The sequence below is a fragment of the Budorcas taxicolor genome, chromosome 2 (genome assembly GCF_023091745.1).
Source record: "Budorcas taxicolor isolate Tak-1 chromosome 2, Takin1.1, whole genome shotgun sequence".
In the NCBI taxonomy this organism is placed as follows: domain Eukaryota; kingdom Metazoa; phylum Chordata; class Mammalia; order Artiodactyla; family Bovidae; genus Budorcas; species Budorcas taxicolor.
Genome location: NC_068911.1, coordinates 80,692,483 through 80,715,196, shown reverse-complemented (window position 1 = coordinate 80,715,196; position 22,714 = coordinate 80,692,483). Strand labels below are relative to the sequence as shown.

The following is a 22,714-nucleotide window of genomic DNA, read 5'->3' as shown; positions in this document are numbered from 1 at the left end:
GCCCTTCCAAGATTCTGTGGCATAAACATGAGTCTCTTCTTAAAGTCTGTTTGGTTCGTCCTTCCAATAGCCTTGTTGTTGTTGTTGTTTAGTTGCTAAGTCATGTCTGACTCTTTGCTGCCCTGCGGAAATAGCCCGCCAGGATCCTCTGTTCATGGGATTTCCCAGGCAAAAATACTGGAGTGGGTTGCCATTTCCTTCTCCAAGGGATCTTTCCAACTCAGGGATTGAACCTGAGTCTCCTGCTTTGCAGGCGGATTCTTTACCACTGAGCCACCTGGGAAGACCACCATTTGATTAATTCATCTATCTGCTGTCATCATAACAGGAGGGAAAATGGAAGATGGATTGATAAGATGGAGACATTTCCACATTTCATATTGGGGCAAGCGCCAAGTGATGCTTTCAAGTAACCTACTTAAAATATTTAAGCATTAATTATTCTGATCTTAAAGTTATTTTGAATAACCTCTCTGTTTTAACAATATAGAAAATCATTGTGTAATTTATAAGCTGTGTTTAGAAGTACAAAAATAGTCTATTTAGCTTCACAAGTAAATGGGCTCACAATTATATAATAAATTCAAATTTAAATTTCTTTGGCTATTTCTTGGCATTTGTGGCAGCTTGAATAATTCCTTGTAACATGGCTAATGTTCATCAGCAGTTAACAAGAAACAGTAGACTATTCTCATCATTAAAAAATACCTTAGTCAAAACAAGCTTCCATCTTTATGAAAAGACTTCTGTTTTCCCAAACAATCTCCAAAATCTAATCATAAAATTGTGGTATTTAAATCAAAGTCTCTGACATATCTTATTTATTTCATCTTTATTCAAGCTTGATGAGGAAGTCCAAACCCTCTCATTAGATATTCCAGCAATTAAAATAGATAACAATTATCATTCATAAATAGTGCACAAAGTTTTCTATGAATACCATTAAAGGCTAATATTGATACTGGAAATGGGTGTTTTCCTGCAATGACTCACTCAAGTTGAGTTTCAGTGATAATTTCCCACTTTTGCATGTCTGTGGGGAAAGCGGCCAATATATACTGTTCACACATCTGTAACAATTCTTCTGGTAGGTATTAATGACTTTCAAAAACCTTAAAATATGCTTCCCCTTCCACCGAGTGAAGCCACTACTACAAACTTACAGAGAAATAACTGGGGATCTAAAAAAGGTATGTGCAGGGATGGTTTTCAATAGCGATAAAGAAATAAATAAAAACAAAGAATTTTATCCACCTATCCCTATCTAATACTGGAGATTAGCTAAATATATTATCACTAACTTGAATCACTATGTAACCACTGAAGCTTATAATGTAGCTCTTTATTTCTAGACATGGACAGATGTTCATTATTCACATAAATTACACAAGCATTTGTACCCATAGTTGCTGTTCGGTGGTCAGTACACACTGAGCGTTCGTTATGTGTGCCAGATACTTTTCTAAAAATTCACCTGCACTATAACATGTACTCCACACTGCCAAAAAGTAGGCATTGTTATTATTTTCATTTGATAGAGGGGAGAAGTTGAGGCACAGAGAGGTTAAGTTATCTCTTTAGCCCTGCTAGTAAGTGATGGAGGTGGGATTCAAACCCACACGGGTGGCTCTTTGGTTCCAGCTCCCAACCTCTGCACAATTGCCTCATGTTTTTATTCAATATCATTTTCCATAGATACTGTGGATGTATGCATACCTGCATTTATGTGAGTTTTTTGCGGGAAAAAAAACATGGCTATCTTTGGATTGTGGAACTATGAGAGATTTTTCTTTTGTTTTTCTTTCGTATACTTGAACTTTTAAAATTATCCTAGAATAATTTTATTATTGTTATTCTAGAATAAATATGTGCAATATAATTTGAAAAAAGTCAGAAACTTTTAATGAAAGTGGCTAATTTTGTGACACTTTCAAATGTTTCTCAAAAAATTGAAATTGCTCTATGTAAATAACTAGAAACATTTAACCTATAAAAGAGAAATAAGAAGAGAGTTTAGGTGAGAGGTAAAAAAAAACAAGACCCAACTTATTAGCACTCTCGTGACAGTTTATGTTATTATTTTATAGTGTTAGTTAACATGTGTGTACCTTTGCTTTTCCAATCAAATTTTAAGTTCTTTGGCATCCACTGGAAAGCCTACTACATACTGCATGTAGTGACAGACAGGTAGGATTTTGTTTAATTAGTAAACAGCCTATATTTATTAAAGGAAACAGAATGGCTAAGATATCCACCAAAGGAGGAATTCAGACTTAACTTCAGAAGTCTCCCATAGTCACTTGTTAGAGCTGCAGATTCTCCTAGGTCCCTTGCTCTGAGCTCAACTTGTCTTTTCAGAGGTGGAGAACACGAGAGAGAAATGGTCAGGTGTCACATGGAATGGCCCAGGGCTCAGGGTAAACTTCTGGGTATGACTTTGGACCATGTTAATAAAAGAATATTTTCCAAGGGACTTTTTTTTTTCCAGAAGACATCTTGGCATACATGGACATAACTGTAAACAACATCATTTTAATTGTACCAACATCAATGTGCATTATACACCTACTTACTCCTTATGAAATTTTCTTCAGTTTCATCTGCAATACTTAATAAAGCACCTCCTTGCATCTGGCATGAAGAATGAGCCTCGCTCCAGGACAGGGAGGAAAGCAGGTTGAATTGGTAGCAAATGCGTGAATGGAGATCCTTCTCCCAGACCGCATCACAGCCCACCTCTGTGGATGCTGAAAACAAAATCCATTAGAACTTTATAACCTTATTTTATCTATACAGTGATATACTTCTGAGATTAATTTGAATGGCATGATTCCAACTTGTAATTCCTAAAACTTCAGTGCTCTTATCTATTCTTGATTAGGTTTTAATGACAAAAATCTGTATTGTTTTCCCACTGGCACTTTATGGTAAAACTTGTTCAAGATTTAAAGGAAATTCAATAAATTATCAATACAGAAGTTCTGACCCTTTCTGGGAAAATGATAGTAGCCATTTTTAAGAGAAGTAAATATAAGTGAAGTATTTGTGAAAATAACATCTGAATTCTTTAAAAAGCAGACAGAACTTTATACTGAAAACTGTATGAATCAAAATATTTATTTAAGATAGATGCAACTAGTCTTTCAGGAGGCTTTTCCCCACAAAAATACCAAAACACTAGACAGACTAAAAGGGATAAAGTAGAAACAGGAGTCTCTAATGAACAGAAGTTTTCAAATAAGCACTGAAAACAGGAACATTGCTATTTAGTTTTAGAAAGTTCTTTCACTGTAAATCAACTTCTGTGGTTGTTCAGTCGCAAGTGGTGTCCGAGTCTTTGCGACACCATGGACTGCCAGGCTCCTCTGTTCTCTACTAATAATTCAGTTTTAAAAATGTTTTAAAATTCGTTCAATCAAAAGGAGGAGAAACAAAATCCACTTGCAAAACACTGGCCAAGCGTTGAGTAGTTTGCTTAAAAGTAAATTTAATAAAGTATGAAACATGGATCTGAAATCTGAAGTTTCTTAAAATGACAGAAAATAAAAGTAAAAGTACTTTTGATGAAATTTTAAATCAAAGCCCAAGGTGAACCTAAGCAGTCATAGTAATTACCTGAAATCAAACTTGGCCAAAAATTTTCAGAATGTAGATAGTGTGAACCGTGCAACAGCAAGAGAGTAACTTATGGTCAGGCAATCTGCTAAAATCTAGAACAATCTTTCCCAAAGTGCAATCCATAGAATATCACAATTTCAAGAGCTCCCCAAGAGAAGCTGGGATGTAGTACATACGTAACCTCCTCTGGGGAATTCATAATGTACACTAGCGTATTAAAGGCGCTGAGAAGTTCTCTAGTAAAGAAAAGGCTTGCTTTTAATTCACTATACTTCAAACTTATTTGACAATATGAAATCTTTTTTGTTTGCTTTCTTTTTGACACAGTGCTTAGTTAGATGGCTCCCTTGGGAATGCAGAAGTTTGTTTTCATGTCTGGTTGCAATGTGCCTTCCCCAGTACTGAGTTAGTGAATGAGAAGTTATTAAACATAAATATATTAAATCTGAGATTGTCTACCGAGTTCCGTGACCTACACATGTATTTATAGAAGGATCCAAGATTGAAGGAGGGCAGAAAACAAGTCTATATCACCAAGGAAAATGTGTAGGAAAGGAGGAGAAGGGAAGGAGGATGCTTCTAGTAATCATCTTACTCTGATGTTTGAAATTTCCACATTGAGCCTGAGTCCTTAGAGACCATTTCCAGTTAAAAAGCTACACCATCTGTGAGATGGGACAACATGCTAAGCATTATCAGACTTCATTTTAGCCCTATTAATCCTGTGTGAGAGCTGAGTCCATGAGAGAGGAGCAGGCGGGTGCTTCATTGTGCATGAAAATCATTTAGCAGACTTCTGAAAAAACACAGATTCCTGGTTCTCATTCTCAGAGATTCTGAATGGGTAGGTCTGGGGTGGGATTCAAAAAACTGACTTTCAAATATATTCCTCAGGCAGATGGCCACATTCTAATGCAGATGGACTACAATGCAAATACTGGGAAACACAGGCTTGAAAGAAAACATCTGAAGCACTTCCTAAGAAGAGCAGGTACAAGTAGCCCCTGGCTACCAGAGGATGATAGGCGGTCAGAAGACGAGACTGGAGAGAACGTCAAAGGAGAGACCTGGGTACACAGTACCTGCCTCTTGTCTCCTGCCTTGGGGAAAGATTCGATAATGAGTCCTAACTATAAGCCTCCAGGATAAGCCATGACAGGATAAGAAAAGGCCTGATGACACTTCAGTCAATCTTGTTCCCATTTTTGCCGAAAACTGGCAAGGAAAGGTCCTACCCTTTCAACAGCACATGGATTGAGCTACATAAACACAGCCTTTGGCAGAAACCTGAATTCTGTACAGCAACGCCTGAATTCAATACCTTAAACAGTTAAGATAAAAGGCTTGCAGGTGATCCTGTCTGTGCCACAAATTGCACAGCTCAGGTTTGTTAGTTTTTCCTTGGCTTGGTATTATCTGTGCTAATTCTTAAGGTTAATCAAAAGGAATGTCTCAAATGTTTGCAACAAATACCCCCAATCCTCTAACAAGTCAGTCCATTTGTCACTGAAATTTGGTTTGAACTAAATATAAGAATGTATACTTCTATGCAGTCAGTCCTCTCTCTGCTCCTCTGGATGGCTTGCGTATCACTCCACAAATCTTATTTGAGGATCTTATGGCAACAAATGGAGTGAAAGTGCCACCCTGGGCCTGGCAACAAATGGAGTGAAAGTGCCACCCTGGGCCTGGGCACTGTGACGTGCTCTTCTGATCTCCCTTCAGGACCAAGCTTTATTTCCCCACCTGCCAGCAGACACCTCTCCTTCAATAAGCGCCTTGGCTGACGAGGCTCATTGCCCTGTGTCACTCTCCCTTCTCAGGAGCAGCTTGCAAACCATGGTGGTCACCACAGAGCTATAAGACCCCTACTCTCCCCCCAACCAGGGCCAAATACAGCTTGCGAACTCCTTGCGGGTCAATGTGGGGGCCGCCAGTCCTGCATCACAGGCCCTGAGCAATCCTGCTTTCTTCCTTTCCTTTCCATATGTATCCAGCCTGAGACTACTCCCCGAGAGATCTCCTGCAGGCTCATCTTGGCCTCTGAGACTACTTCCCAGAGGTTCCCATCCTGGCATGAGACATCTGCATGTGCTTACTCTTAACCCTCTTGCTTTCTTCATAACTAATCTTTATTTTCAAGCCACTGAGAAAACAAGATTGAAGGCTGGTATTCTTACTTTTTCTCCAAAAATTCTAATGTAAACCATCATATTTCTTTGCATCTTTGGTTGTCTTTATAACATCTCTTCTGTCACTAAATTATGAGCTCCTTGAAAGAAACAACTATGTCATATATATCTTTGTATCTCCTATTAATTGAAGAAAGATGGCCAAAAGTCTTTTTTGCAAGATGCTATAAATAGGTGATTTTTCCCCTTTTCAAAACACACCTCTCTTCTAATGAGCTGAAGTGTATTCAAGTCAATACTGATTTTATTATAGATTACGACTGAGATGCAGCCATTTCTCCTTCTCTACTAGTATGGCTTTTTTTGTCTTCTCTAAGGATACAGTTTTGTCATTGTCCCAGGTGTACGCTTTCTTGCCACTTAAAAAAATGGTTGAATTCTTACAAAGCAAACAAACAAACAAAAAAACCACACATACTATTAGAGCAACTCCAAGCTACAAAGCTACTATTTTCTCTCTCTTTGGTCTTTCATATACTCAGCATGTAGTTACTGAATATCTGTTCCCTGCAAAGTGTGTTGGTAGTAAATCTCCTGTAAAAGGGACACCGAACCAAGTCAGGACTTCCTGCTCCCAGTGCCTTGCATGCTCCTTGGTAGCCCTGATCACAGTTGAAATTTAATGATGCATTATGTGATTGCTTATTGATTGTCTGTTTTTCCTGATAAAATTAAGCATCAGGAAAGCAGGTACCATGTTCCATCTTTTTCATGTTATTCCCCATCAGTGCCTAAAGATAGCTGGGTAAGGAGACTATGATATCAAAGGAAGAGGAGAAGTGGTGGCCACAAAAGAATGAAGAAAACTAGTAGGCATGGGCCCCAGAAACCCAAGGAAAGATGATGTCAGTTTTGTTACTTATGGTCGAATCTTGGAGTACAGTGAGAACTAAGTCATTAGTGACTTTCTGGAGCCTGTTTCAGCAGATTAACCCAATCATTTGCCTGCTCTGTGCCTGCATCCAACTGATGAGCACTGCCAAGAAAAGTCATCTGATTGATTCATTATCAGCCACCCCTGATACTTCCTGGAGACGTGACCAGTTTTCTCTAGTAAGCTTGCTCTCCCAGCAGCCACTGTGTTCATTTCACACCTTTCCTGTTGTCCGGACTTCTCATGCCTTCTTCCAAGTCCATAGCTCTGGACTGGCTACTCCTCATATTCTCCACCACTTAATCCATCAACCTGCTTGGACCTGTACTATGCCTTCTTTCTTCTCTCCTACGGAGAAGCTGTTTTTACATCCATAAAAGGCTAGTCCATACCCCAGGACCTGGACCCTACTTCCTTCTGCCTTCCGAGAGACCACGTTTATTTCACCAATTGTTTCATTTTCCTGCATCTTCAACCTGTTCCTCTTTGATCATTTCCAGATGCACTCAAAGATGACTTAGTGTCTGTCACCCTTAAAAAACAAGAAACAAAAAAGCTCCTTCCCTTGGCTGCCCCATCCCAGTCTCTGCCTTTTCTCTACCCCTGTTAATCACATAGTTTCATACATATGCTGTCTCCAATTTCTCATCTCCCATTTACTCTTAAAAAAAAAATAGTTTTGCTGAGATACAATTACCATGCCATTTAAAGTATATAGTTCAATGGTTTTTAGTATCTTCAAAGCATTGTGCAGCCATCACCACAATCAAGTTTAGAACACTTTTGTAGAAACCCAGTATCCATTAGCAATCATTTCCCACTTTTCCCTCAGTCCTCACCCCTACTCCCAGCCCGAGACAACCACTAAACTAGTTTCTGTCTCTATAGATTGGCTTATTCTGAAAATTTCACATAAATGGAATTATACTGTGTGGTCTTTTTGTGACTGGGTTCTTAGCATAATGTGTCCAAGGCCCATCCATGTTGTAGCATGTACCAGTACTTCATTTCTTTATATAGCCCAATAATATCCCATTGTATGGGTATATTATGTGTTATTAACGTATTCATCAGTAGATAGACATTGGGTTGTGTCTATTTTTTGGCTATTATAAATAAGGTTGTTATAAGCATTTGTGTGCAAGTTTTTGTGTGGGCATGTGTTTTCATTTCTCCTGGATAATTAGCTTGGAGAACTGCAGGTCATATGGTAACCCAATATTTACCCTTTTAAGGAACTGACAGACTGTTTTCCAAAGCAGCTGTATCCTTTTACAATCCTCCCAGCAGTGTACGAAAGTTCCAATTTCTCTACATCCTTATCAGCACTTGTTCCTTTAGTCTGTCTTTTTTATTGTAGCCATCCTGTGAGATGTAAAGTGGTATGTCACTGTGGTTTTTGTTTGAATTTCCCTAATAGCTCATGATACTGAGTGCTTTTCATTGGTTATTGGCCATTTGTCAATCTTTTTTTTTTCTTTTTTTTGAGAAATGTCTATTCAGACGATTTTACCCATTTTAAAATTGGGACTTTTGTCTTTTTATTGAGTTATAAGCTTTCTTTATATATTCTAGATATAGGTCTTTTATTAGATATCTGATTTGCAAATATTTTATCCTATTTTGTGGGTTGTCTTTTCACATTCTTGATTGTGTCCTTTGAAATACAGAATTTTTAATTTTGATGAAGTTCAGTTTATCTATTTTTTTCTTTTGTTGCTTTCATTTTGATGTCATATCTAAGAATTCATGAAAATTTTCCCCTATGTATTCTTCTAAGAAGAAGAGTTTTAGTAAGCTCCGGGAGTTGGTGATGGACAGGGAAGCCTAGCGTGCTGCAGTCCATGGGGTCGTAAAGAGTCAGACATGACTGAACTGACTGACCGATTCTTCTAACAGTTTTATAGTCTTATCTCTTCCATATAAGTTTTCAAAATCTATCTTGAGTTAGTTTTTTATATGGTGATAGACAAGTTCAGTTTTATTCTTTTGAATGTGAATATCCAGTTTCCCTGTACCATTTTTTGAAAAGACTATTCTCTCCCCATTGAATTGTCTTGGGATCCTTGTCAGAAATCAATTAATCATAAGTGTGGGTCTCTCAGTTTTATTCCATTTTGACAATTGTCTTGATTGTCTTGATTAGTGTTGCTTTCCATAAGTTTTGAAATTGAGAAATCTAAGTCCTCCAACTTTTTTCTTCTTTTTCATGATTATTTTGCCTCCTCTAGGTCCTTTGAATTACCAGATGAATTTTAGGAAGAGAGTGTCAATTTCTGCAAAGGAGTCAGCTAGGATTTGATAGAGATTGCTGTAGTAGTGCCATCTTACCAATAAAAAGCCTTCTGATCACATGAACATGGGATGCCTTTCCATTTATTTAATTTTCTTTAATTTCCTTCAATGTTTTGTAGTTTTTAGATGTAAGTTTTTCATGTCATTTGTTAAATTTTTCCTAAGTATTTTATTCTTTTGGATGTTAGGATAAATGGACTCCTTTCTCGTTTTTTGATTTGTTTTCTTAATCTAATTTATGGATTGTTCATTGCTATGTATTAAAGTACAATTGACTTTTGTATATAGCTCTTGTGTCCTGTGAATGAGTTTATTAGTTATAGTAGTTTTTTAGTGGATTCTTTGGAATTTTATATATCCAAGATCATGACATCTTCAAAGAGAGATAGTGTTACATCTCCCTGTCCGATCTGGAACAGGGACCATGCTTTAAGAAACACTGAGATAAAGTTGGAGAAGATTGGATGGGAGGCTCCAGAGTCCAGGTGGGGAGATTCACCCTCAGTAGGAGGAGGACCACTATTGCTTGGGAGGGAGAAAATAGAGATGGATCCAAACCACAGTAGGCTTAAAGAGCAGGCCTGTGAGCAGGAAGTTGTCGAAACTTCCCCTCTGAGGGATCCTATTTTCTTTGAAATTGGCCCTTAAGAGTTTGGAAGGATAATGTAGGGCAAGGTTAGAAAGTCAGGGGAGAAAAAAGATTTATATGGCCCTTTGGGGAGTGAGATAGAAGCTTGAGAAGAGAGATAAAATAATACTGCTGATGAAGCAGAGGCTGGAAGTCATACATCTAAATTGGTACCAATCTGCTCTATGATTCAAATTACTGATAAAAACTGTATCAGGTGAATGAGGTTCCAGAGTAATGAGCCTGCCAGGCTCCTCCATCCATGGGATTTTCCAGACAAGAATACTGGAGTGGGTTGCCATTTCCTCCTCCAGGGGATCTTCCCGACCCAGGGGTCAAACTCGTGTTTCCTGTGTCTCCTGCACTGCAGGCAGATTCTTTAATGCTGAGCCACTGGGGAAGCCTTCACCCAAAGGCTGGTATCCTAAAAATATCTCAAACTTACTAAACCTGACTCTCCAGCTGTGTAAGATATACAATCAGGACAGATATAGTATGACTCAGAATCACCTCTAAATAAAACCAGAGAGATTCCTTTATGTCATCCTTGTTCCTGAAGATCTATAGCAACAGAAATTTTATCACATCCCTCCCTGCTCGTGTGTTTTAGTATGTGTTTATTGGGACTAAATTTACACTATGTTCACTTACAATCAACTTTTTAAAAATAAAGGCATTATTCTACATTGAGATAGTAAAAAATTTCTGAATAAGAAAGATGAGATACAGTAGTATGAATCTTTGCTTTAATCTCTCTGTCCTGTCCACTTCCTGACCCCATGGAAAAAGCAATCAGCGTGCTCAGATTCCAGTCTCTGGCACATTATTTTGAGTTACGCTGGCCACCAGGAACCAAAAGTAAAAGAAAGGAAGAAAATTGGAACTGTAATTTAGCACTGTACAAATAAACATTCTCTCTGCAATCTGGCAGGCTGTCAAGTGGAGGATATTTCTGAACTGTAGGAAGCTGAACAAATAGATAGTCCAGGGATCTAAAAGCCCTGGGCACCACTAAACCCAGGCTTCCACATGGGAAACCATAATTGGCTAAAAGTGACAGAGGATGGTGACAGTGCTCTTTGGAGAATCTCAAGGAGACTGCTGCTGCTGCTAAGTCGCATCAGTCCTATCCGACTCTGTGCGACCCTATAGACGGCAGCTCACCAGGCTCCTCTGTGCCTGGGAGTCTCCAGGCAGGAACACTGGAGTGGGTTGCCATTTCCTTCTCCAATGCATGCAAGTGAGAAGTGAAAATGAAGTCGCTCAGTCGTGTCCAACTCTTCACGACCCCATGGACTGCAGCCTACCAGGTTCCTCCGTCCATGGGATTTTCCAGGCAAGAGTACTGCAGTGGGGTGCCATTTCCTTCTCCATCAAGGAGACTAGCATAGTTTAAAAAATAGTATTAGGGCTATCTATGTGAAATACATCTTACTTTTATTAATATTTGCTTATTTACTTTCCTAAAAAATTTTTATTGTAAGATGTTTGAGTTACAATATTGTGCTGGTTTCTGCCATACATCAACATAGATCAGTCATACGTATACATATATCCCCTCCCTCTTGAGCCTTCTTCCCACTAATGGAGAGAGTAGCGTGGAAACAGATACACTAACATATCTAAAATAGATAGCCAGTGGGAATTTGCTGTATGACTCAGGAAACTCAAACCAGGGCTCTGTTTATTTACTTTTAATAATGACATCTATTGGAGATGGAAATGGAAAGAGAAGATGATGTAAAAAATGTGACATCAGACTCAAGGATCTAAGGAGTATAGGGATTACATGCACATATTCCTCCACACAGACATTCAGATTCGGATAGAGAAGGCTAGTGATCTGACAGTTAATACATAATGAAGTACTTTCATGCTGATTGCTGAAGAGCTGCTCTCCTGAGCTCGTCAAGTGCCTCTTGCTGCCTCAGCATCCCCTCACATTACAGCAGATAAGGGGCTAATACCAGTAGTGGGTGTCCAGGGCTCCAAGCCCCCACATCAAGGTCTCCACTTGAATTGGCCAATAGCCCATACCAAACTGGTTGCTAAATGTCTTAATATCCCCCCTGTATATAGATGTTATGGGGAATTACTCTTATGTTGTGAATTGTCTGATGAAGAATTATCGGCCACAGGATCACCTGGGCCATTTGTAAAAAATGCAAATACTCATTGCATCTCCAGGACCGGACAAGGATCTACATTTTAAACTATATGATGCTACAGCATCCTATCAAATGTAGTCTGCATTTCCAGGCATGGAACAAATCAGTCTGTCCTGTATTCCATCTGGGCCAAGTTCTTTGGAGAGAGGGATCTAGGTCCTAACACTATGCTTAATTTAGTGCTGGTGACAAAGACGATAAAGAGGGAGGATCATTGATTCAGAAGCACATGTTGAGAGGATGTTAGACCTAATGGGACATGATGGTGGTGGTGATCCTGGTGAGCACCAGGTACTAAGATAAGTAACTTAGATGCATTATCTAATGAAACTGATCACATGGACCACAGCCTTGTCTAACTCAGTGAAACTGTGAGCCATGCCATGGGGGGCCACTCAAAATGGACAGGTCATGGTGGAGAGTTCTGACAAAACGTGGCCCACTGGAGAAGGAAATGGCAAACCACGTCAGTATTCTTGCCTTGAGAAATCCATGAACAGTTACGAAAAGGCAAAAAGACAGGACACTGAAAGATGAACTCCCCAGGTCGGTAGGTGCCCAATATGCTACTGGAGAAGAGTGGAGAAATAACTCTGGAAAGAGTGAAGAGATGGAGCCAAAGCGAAAACAACGCCCAGTTGTGGATGTGACTGGTGATGGAAGTAAAGTCTGATGCTATAAAGAACAATATTGCATAGGGATGGAATGTTAGGTCCATCAGTTCAGTTCAGTTCAGTCACTCAGTCGTGTCCAACTCTGCGACCCCATGAACTGCAGCACACCAGGCCTCCCTGTCCATCACCAACTCCCGGGGTTTACCTAAACTCATGTCCATTGAGTCGGTGATCCCATCCAACCATCTCATCCTCTGTTGTCACTGTCTCCTCCTGCCCTCAATCTTTCCCAGCATCAGGGTCTTTTCAAATGAGTCAGCTCTTCACATGAGGTGGCCAAAGTATTGGAGTTTCAGCTTCAACATCAGTTCTTTCAATGAACACCCAGGACTGATCTCCCTTAGGATGGACTGGTTGGATCTCCTTGCAGTCCAAGGGACTGTCAAGAGACTTCTCCAACACCATGAATCAAGGTAAATTGGAAGTGGTCAAACAGGAGATGGCAAGAGTGAATGTCAACATGTTAGGAATCAGTGAACTAAAATGGACTAGAATGGGTGAATTTAACTCAGATGACCATTATATCTACTATTGTGGGCAAGAATCCCTTAAAAGAAATGGAGTAGCCCTCATAGTCAACATAAGAGTCCAAAATGCAGTGCTTGGATGCAATCTCAAAAACGATGAATGATCTCTTCATTTCCAAGGCAAACTATTCAATATCACAGTAATCCAAGTCTATGTCCCAGCCAGTAATGCTGAAGAAGCTGAACAGTTCTATGAAGACCTACAAGACCTTCTAGAACTAACACCCAAAAAAGATGTCCTTTTCATTATAGGGGACTGGAATGCAAAAGTAGGAAGTCAAGAAATACCTGGAGTAACAGGGAAATTTGGCCTTGGGGTACAAAATGAAGTTGGACAAAGGCTAACAGTTTTGCCAAGAGAACACACTGGTCATAGCAAGCACCCTATTCCAACAACATGAGAGAAGACTCTGTACATGGACATCACCAGATGATCAATACCAAAATCAGATTGATTATATTCTTTGCAGCCAAAGATGGAGAAGCTCTATACAGTCAGCAAAAACAAGCTGACTTGTCTGTGGCTCAGATCATGAACTCCTTATTGCAAAATTCAGACTTAAATTGAAGAAAGTAGGGGAAATTACTAGACCATTCAGGTATGACCTAAATAAAATTCCTTATGATTATACAGTGGAAGTGACAAATATATTCAAGAGATTAGACCTGATAGACAGAGTGCCTGAAGAACTATGGATGGAGGTTCGTGACATTGTACAGGAGACAGTGATCAAGATCATTCCCAAGAAAAAGAAATGCAAAAGGCAAAATGGTTGTCTGAGGGGGCCTTACAAATAGCTGAGAAAAGAAGAGAAGCTAAAGGCAAAGGAGAAAAGGAAAGACATACCCATTTGAATGCAGAGTTCCAAAGAACAGCAAGGAGAGATTAGAAAGCCTTCCTCAGTGATCAATGCAAAGAAATAGAGGAAAACAATAGAATGGGAAAGACTAGAAATCTCTTCAAGAAAATTAGAGATACCAAGGGAATATTTCATGCACAATAGGCACAATAAAGGACAGAAATTGTATGGACCTAACAGAAGCAGAAGGTATTAAGAAGAGGTGGCAAGAATACACAGATGAACTGTACAAAAAAGACCTTAATGACCCAGATAACCATGATGATGTGATCACTCACCTAGAGCCAGACATCCTGAAATGTGAAGTCAAGTGGGCCTTAGGAAGCATCACTATGAACAAAGCTAGTGGAGGTGATGGAATTCCAGCTGAGCTATTTCAAATCCTAAACGATGTTGCTGTGAAAGTACTGCACTCAATATGCCAGCAAATTTGGAAAATGCAGCAGTGGCCACAGGACTGGAAAAGGTCAGTTTTCATTCCAATCCCAATGAAAGGCAATGCCAAAGAATGCTCAAACTACCACTCAATTGCACTCATCTCACATGCTAGCAAAGTAATGCTCAAAATTCTCCAAGCCAGGCTTCAATAGTACATGAACCGTAAACTTCTAGATGTTCAAGCTGGATTTAGAAAGTCAGTGGAACCAGAGGTCAAATTGTCAATATCCATTGGATCATCTAAAAAGCAAGAGAGTTCCAGAAAAACATCTACTTCTGCTTTATTAACTATACCAAAGCCTTTGACTGTGTGGATCACAACAAACTGTGGAAAATTCTTCAAGAGATGGGAATACCAGACCACCTTGCCTGCCTCCAGAGAAATCTGTATGCAGGTCAAGAAGCAACAGAACCGGACAGGGAACAACATACTGGTTCTTAATCGGGAAAGGAGTATGTCAAGGCTGTATATTGTCATCCCGCTTATTTATATGCAGAGAACATCATGCAAAATGCTGGGCTAGATGAAGCAAAAGCTGGAATCAAGATTGCCAGAAGTATCAATAATCTCAGATATGCAGATGACACCATCCTTATGGCAGAAAGCGAAGAACTAAAGAGCTTCTTGATGAAAGCGAAAGAGAGTGAAAAAGAAAAAAGTCCTTGCAGCAACGAAGACTCAGCAGAGCCGAAAATCAATAAATAAGAAAGAAAATAGAAGATATATATATAAACATTCCCCAGTACTTAAGAACCATTGGCAACTTTTAAGCTAAAGTAAAATACAGTAAAATAATAAAGTACTTACTGACAAAATATTTAGAACATTGAAGCTATTACTGCACCTTGAAAATCAGGTTAAGTAGAGAAAAAGATTTTAAATTTGTCGCTAGAAACTGAGTAATAAGGAAAGGGAATCAAGACAACTCACTGTTGAGAAATACTGGGAGGGCAACTGTGATTTTAAAAAGATCATCAAGGGCCAGCTGATGTTTGGACTTGACAATGAGCAGGACAAGCAATCAGGACATGGAAAGGTGAAGGAGCTCATAAGAAGGAGTGGAATGGAAGCATAACAAAACTTTATATGCATTCAGTTTTGTTTTGAAATATCCTGCCTGGAAGCTGGGATTAATGAGATCACAGAGTATTAAAATTTGATTCCAGTTAAAGCATATTTATGCACTGAACTTAGTGAGGAATGACTAATTAATATCTTTGAACTTAGGGGAGGAAAAGCAATATACATCAGAATTGTCTTTTCAAGGCAAAAACAAACAAAATCAAAATCTGGTTAAATGGATTCAGCAAGCTTATTCAGACTTCAGTAGATCAATCTCAGTGCTTTTCTTTGGATATAATAACTTTCTAATCATCCTTGATTCATTCGTGACATATAGGGAAGACTAGATTTTATTCTTACTAGGATCTGGGCAAAATCCCCACTTCTCGTCTCTTTCGTATCGGCTGGTAGTGGCACACCACAGTAAGTTGTCTTCCCGCCCTTCCCGGGTACATTCGTGATGCCACTGCTGATTGTACTGGAAGGGGAACATGCACGGAGTCCCGTGGGCATTCCCTTTGATTGTGTACAAATCTAAGAGAAAAAAGAGGACAAAGTCAAATAAGTAGTATGGCAACTTTATCTTTGCAAGCTGTCATAGTGTGAATGCATTTTTTATTGACCGAAAATCTACACTCGGCAAGGCCCTCACTTTACCCCAGTTAACCCTTAAGACCTCAACATCTGGCGTGTGGAAAAGTACAAGGCTGAGTGCTGTGTTCAGGGAAACGCTGATAGGTGGTTGGTTTTGTATGGTTATCTCCTTGTTTGTTTACTATGGTGCACTGTTTCAGTGTTTCAGTGGTGGCTCAGGCGGTAAAGAATCCTTCTGTAATGCAGGAGACCCGGGTTTGATCCGTGGGTCAGGAAGATCCCTTCTGAAGAAGGGAATGGCAACCCACTCCAGTATCTTCGCCTGGAGAATCCCATGGACAGAGGAGCCTGGCGGGCTACAATCCATGGGGTTGCAAGGAGTCAGACATGACTGATTGACCAACACTGCTTCAGGAGCATACATATTTGTGAATGGATAAGAAGAAAAAAAGTATTTTTTATTATTATTTGTATTTAAGTATAATTGCTTTTTAGTATTGTCTTAGTTTCAGGTATATAGCTTCAGATCTTTTTTCAGTATAGGCTATTAGAAGATACTGAATATAGTTGAAGATTTCACTTTAAAATATCTTCCAGTCCCCAAGTATATCAGTCAGCAGCATCTGAATCTTGAGTTTCATAAGTATTTATAATTAATTCACTCAACAGATATATCTGTTGAACATTTAATGTGTTCAGAACTGGGTATTATGATGTAACAGTGACCAAATGAGTAAATTTCCCTTTCATATGGAGCATCTGTTTGAGTGGGGGGGGGGGGTGGCGGCGGGGAGAGAAAACAAAGATATAGATAAACTTGTAATTTCAAGTAGTGAGAAGGAACCATGAAGAAAAATAAAACAGGGTAAGAACAGAATGATTGGGTGTATGTGGCAGGGTTGTGGTTTAGCCACTAAGTCATGTCCAACTCTGCAACCCCGTGGACTGTAGGTTGCCAGGCTCCTCTGTCCATGGAATTCTCCAGGCAAGAATACAGGAGTGGGTTGCCATTCCCTTCTCCAAGTGAGGGTTGAAGGGACACTATTTTTGATAAAATGGTCAGTGAAGGCCTCTCTGAATAAGAATTTGGGAAAGTGAGGTTTGGGCCTCTGGACAAGAGTTGTTTTGGCAGAAGGAACAGCAGGAATGCGGGACCTGCATCAAGAACCATGTGGGGTCAACAGGGGAGAGCAGGGAAGCCCAGTGGGCAGGGAACCAGGGAGGCACTGGAGTGTCAGCTCACAGAGGGCCAGCTCTGCCACGACGTGGACTTCGGCTTTTACTCTGAAGGCAATGGGCAGTCATCAGAGGGTATTGCCTGGGAAATCACATGATCAGATTTCCATTTTTAAAGACACACATGGTGCAGTGTGGCAAACTGTACACAGAGGGAAAAGTGGATGCCCGGCTATTGGCCCCCAGGGAGGGGGTCTAGGAGAGATGGCCATGCTGAGCGGCCTGCTGGCTGCTTTCTCAGAGTATTCCAATCATCATTGGTCATCCTTGGCCTTAAGCTGCTCCTGCTAAGTCACTTCAGTCGTGTCTGACTCTGTGTGACCCCATAGACAGCAGCCCACCAGGCTCCCCCATCCCTGGGATTCTCCAGGTAAGAACACTGGAGTGGGTTGCCATTGGCCTTAAGCAGGAGGCAACAACTTTTCATGAATCAACTGGGACTTTCTATAGTGAAGGGGGTCAGTGTGTGTGTGCTTAGTTGCTTCGGTTGTGTCCAACTCTTTGCGACTCATAGACTGTAGCCCTCCAGGGTCCTCTGTCCATGGGAGTCTCCCTCCAAGAATACTGGAGTGGGTTACTATGCCACCTTCCAGGGGATCTTCCCGACCCAGGGATTCAACTCACGTCTCTTATGTCCCCTGCATTGGCAGGCAGGTTCTTTTTCTTTTTTTGGCATTTGACCCGTTTCCCTTAATTTTTTTAAATATTTCTTTTCTTTAAAATTAATTTATTTATTTTAATTGGAGGCTAATTACTTTACAATATTGTGGTGGTTTCTGCCATACATTGACATGAATCAGCCATGGGTATACATGTGTCCCCCATTCTGAATCCATCCTGTCCCTCAGGGTTGTCCCAAAGCACCGGCTTTGAGTGCCCTGTTTCATGCACTGAACTTGGGCTGGTGATCTGTTTCACATATGGTAACACACATGTTTCAGTGCTATTCTCTCCAATCATCCCACCCTTGCCTTCTCCCACAGAGTCCAAAAGTCTGTTCTTTATTTATATCTGTGTCTCTTTTGTTGTCTCGCATACAGGGTGATCGTTACCATCTTTCTAAATTCCATATATATGAGTTAATATACTGTATTGGTATTTTTCTTTCTGGCTTACTTCACTCTGTATAATTGGCTCCAGTTTCATCCACCTCATTAGAACTGATTCAAAGGAAATTCTTTACCATGAGAAGAGGATCAGGGCCACGGTCAGTTAAGTCAGTGGGTCCTGGAGTGAAAGGGCTGACTGTAGAGATTCCCACCCTCTCTCACAATTGGGAGGGGTGGGGGTGCGTGATATAGTTTGGGGTGTGGCACTAGCCTGAGCTCACCCCATATCACTAGCCCTAGAGGTTTGAGCTGTTTGGAAACTGCTGCTATTCCAGGATACAACCTCTGCCTTCTACCTAGTCTTCCCCTGCATGCTTTGTGAGTGTGGGTATTTGGCCGAAATGTTCACATGAAGCAAAAAGCCAAATTCTTCCTTAGAACTGGAGATTATTCAGAGTGCCGGTTTGCAGCACTTGCTTTATTTTAGTGAGTCCTGAAAAATGGCTTACTCTTGTCTCTGTGTCTCTTTACTCATTTCTCAAATCTTGTTTTAGACTTTAGGAGCTCCTTTCTCTGCTTCCTACAGTTTTTAGAAATCAAAGCTCTTATTGAGGCATTATTCTACAAAGTACCAGAAGGGCAGGGACCATTCCAGTCTCGCTGGCCTTTGTAAATCAGATGCCAGCCCAGAAACAGTCCGTGTTCCATGAGTGTGTGAAGGCTGGTGAATGGATGGATGAATGACTGAACAGAGCTGCATAACAAAACCTGACAAACAGGTTTGAGGTTTCAGAATTTCAGAACTAAGCTGCTTTCTTTGTCTCTTTTTCTTTGTCTGTTTTAAAATCCCAGATATCACAGAGCTATGCGAAATGAAAACACCTCCACTTACCGGCCAGCAAACCATGCTTTCCTCCTCCCTTGTTTGTTGTTGATGTTGTTTAGTCACTCAGTGGTGTCTGACTCTTTGCGACCCCACGGACTGTATGTAGCCTTCCAGGCTCCTCTGTCCACAGGATTTCCAGGCAAGAATACTGGAGTGGGTTGCCATTTCCTTCTCCAGAGGATCTTCCCAACCCAGGGATCAAACCTGTGTCTCTTGCGTCTCCTGTGTTAACATGTGGATTCATTACCACTGAGCCACCCAGGAAACCCCTCCCACCTCTGACACACAGCAAATAATGTCTGACAACAGTCTGCCTTGAATGCCTTGTAACATGCCCACCACACAGATGCCAGCCTGGTCTTAGGAGACACGGAGGTGCCCTGCACACATGCTTCATACATGGAACTGACTTTCTACAATAAAAGAAATGTTGGCCTGAGAGGCTCTTATTATATTTATCCTGACAAGGCTTTTAACTTCAAAAATCTTTTCCTTCTACTTTGATTTTCTCTCTCCCTCATCTTTCTGTTCTTTCTCCTTTCCACTGATTCCCAAAGTTATTTAAGTGTTTTCTCCCCTAATACCTTTAAATTCAAAGTTCTGCTTCTTTAGCAAATCTGTTCTAAGACTCTGGCAATCTTTTTACAATAAGCATGTAAACAACTCAAACCTATTTAGCAGAAGTCCCTTGAGGTCCCAGGTGCTGTGTACCTCTTTCATATATTTTACAAATCTTTATTTATGGGTAACCTTTCTAAATATATCACTTCATGTGTACTTTGGTTGAAATTATTTTTTACCTTTGTGCAGATAGTCACAAATGCCTCCACCACCAGACATATAGGAAACCCACTTATGGAGATATTTCCTTGAGGCCACAAGCGTGTTGTCCTGCTTCACCTGGACCATGTACTGGAGTGGGCCTGTGATCGTCTTCTTGTTACAGCGCCACTTCAAGGAGACATGGGTGGAATCACACTCATATATGCTCAGCGGCTGCTCTGGACTAGACACATTCAGGCCCAGGCAGCCACTGCCTCCGATGTTAAATAGGCGGTGGTTTGAAACCCACTTCCACAGCATGTACTTGTTGGGTGGTTTGCAGTTCTCCAGGGTCAGTGTAGATTTGCTGGCTTGAATACATTTCTCGAGGTTCTCACTTTGGATAATGAAGATTCCTTTATCTGAAACAGCAAAGTAGAAGATATAGTAGAGAATCTTCATATACAATTAACTAGTGTCAGGGGGGATCCCAAAGTGCATGTCTGAGCTGTGACATGTCACACCAACAGCTACTGCATCTCAAACAGGTCTGAAGTTGAATGGGCAGAGTCCACAACAAGGGCTTGATTTGTACAAATCAAGAGAGTTTCTTGGGAGGCATACATGGACTTGCTGGAGCTAATGGCAAACCTCTGCTCTAAGACTGGATTGGCCCCCTCCCTGGCCCAGTAACAAGGGCTGCTTGTGGACCCACTCGGGAACAGCACTGATAGAAAAGGAGCTCACCACAGCTGGAGGGAGAGGACTGCTAACAATACTCAGGGCTACAGGAGAGACACACTGGGTGCCCAGGGGTATGGTGACTTTTTTTTTTTTTTTTCCCCAGACAAGTGCCTGAATGTTAAGAATATGGCAGCTCAATCAAGAGCCACTGAAATTAACACTTTCCCCATCAAATTTCTGCAGGACACCCAAAGGATAGAATTCAAGGGCTTCTTTGTGTTTTGATAGGAGACCCAGTGCTTGTGAGTAAAAATGCTTCCCCACATCTGTTTTCCGTGCTGGGCCCATCAGAAGTAGAAAGACAGGGACATTTACTCTGGGGTCAGCCTCCTCCTGATAGAGTCCTTGTTGGGTGGGACTGGCAGCAGCACACAGATGCCCAGGACACCAGCTGAGGTCCCTCGCCTAGCCACACGAGAAGATACAAGGGCACGGGACAGAGACCACGCAGGCCACCGGGGGCGTGGAGCGAGTAGGCATTTCGTGATACACCCCTGAGCCTCCAGCCCCAGGGATCCAGAAGAGAGGATCTGGATGAGTTTCCTGTGGACAAGCTGCCTGGGCCCAGTCGGGGCTCATGGGGTATCTCTCTACTCACTATGTGGCTTTACTTCAAGTTGTCAGCCTGGAAGCCACCTATCACGCAATAACTATGAATATGTCTTCCCACAGGTTTTTTGAAGATGGAAATCACATTTGATTTCTTCAGTGTAAGTTCAGAGTGTCCTGAGCACATTGTCGAAGTTCAGTAAATGTTTGATGTTGATTGAACACACTGGCGGGTGCTGCTTACCCAGGCTCATGGTTGCTGGGTTACTTAGCTCCGACCGTCTGGGCAGGTCCAAGAGTTCTTTTGTACTCCTGTTCGCTAGGCTCTGCTCTTAAACATCTTACTTCCTGTCCATTCTTCAAAAATCTAAAGGGATATTATTAGGTTCCCTTAAAACAACTGTGGTTTAGGGCCAGGCATGTCCTGTGGCAGCAGCATAGGAAACACAGGCAGAGCCTTCTAGAGATTTCAAACAGTGTAGAATGAAGCTTCTTATGTATTGGTACATGAGAACAATGCTTCATTTTGATAAAAGTTCTTTTGGCTTTTCTAAAGTTGCTCAGGTCAAGAAGAACTGATTTACAGTAATCAAAATCAATTAAGAAACTGTTAAAAAAAGATTGTCAATGTATTAATGGAAGCTATACTTCATTTAATAATGGATAGTGTTATTTATAACCATATATTTGAGGAGTTGAATTAGTTGTCAGAAAATTGCTTTGATCACCATACATCAGAGCAAAAGAGAAGGGGGTGGAGGCAGAGAATAAATGGTTTTAGGGAGATTTCATTTAGATCAGGAAATTTGTTTTCCTAATGAAGCCCTTGTCTGTGTGGTTATTAGTAATAGTCATTCAAGATCAAATCTACCTCTCGCCAATTCGATGTAGACTCTGATAATTATTAACATTCTCTCCAACTCTCCTATTCACCTTTTCATGCCTGGGTAAAATGTTAACCTTAATTTCTGTTATAATCTACTAACTAGCTAGCCCAAACTTCCATTAAATTTTCACAAAAGGATAATTATTTCACTATAATTGTTCTATAGTTTAGCTTCTATCTAATATGTACGTTCAAATATATCCAGCTCTGCAATTTACTAGCTGTACCATAGTCCTCTGGGCCTCAGTTCATGCACCTAAGATAGGTGGGTAGACTGCCTGACTGGGCGTTAAGAGCTGTGGAATCAGGTAGACCCACCACAGACCAGCCTTGTAACTCTGAGCAAATTACCTGATCTCTGTGAGTCTTGCCTTTCCTCTTTGAACTGGGAATATGTATGCCACTGACCTCATAGGGATGTTAAAAGTATTTCATTAAATAGCTCATGCAGAGTATATCACACACTACCTCCGCACAGGAGGACCTCAGTAAATGTAGGTTGTTATTATTGTCATTATTCTCTTTCTGGCTTCTTGGTTCTTGGTCTGCAGATCCAGCTGTAGGTTTGGTTGAACACTTGTAGAATACTAATGTAAGCATGCCACCCAAGACTTCTAACATTATCACAAAAGTCCAGCTTAGTTTGCTTCTGTAACACATGGTGGGCGCAG

The 22,714-nt window shown here is 40.7% G+C and overlaps 1 protein-coding gene across 1 annotated transcript in view; it reads right to left on the bottom strand.

Moving 5' to 3' along the window:
• Window positions 1-22,714, bottom strand: part of PLA2R1 (phospholipase A2 receptor 1) — a 122,522-nt gene that overhangs the window by 84,199 nt on the left and 15,609 nt on the right. The window contains exons 2-4 of the mRNA XM_052635592.1: window positions 19,903-20,286; window positions 15,698-15,871; window positions 2,574-2,747 (exon numbers count right to left, since the gene is read on the bottom strand). Coding sequence (XP_052491552.1) covers window positions 2,574-2,747; window positions 15,698-15,871; window positions 19,903-20,286 — 732 coding nt within the window. The remainder of the gene's footprint in view (window positions 1-2,573; window positions 2,748-15,697; window positions 15,872-19,902; window positions 20,287-22,714) is intronic.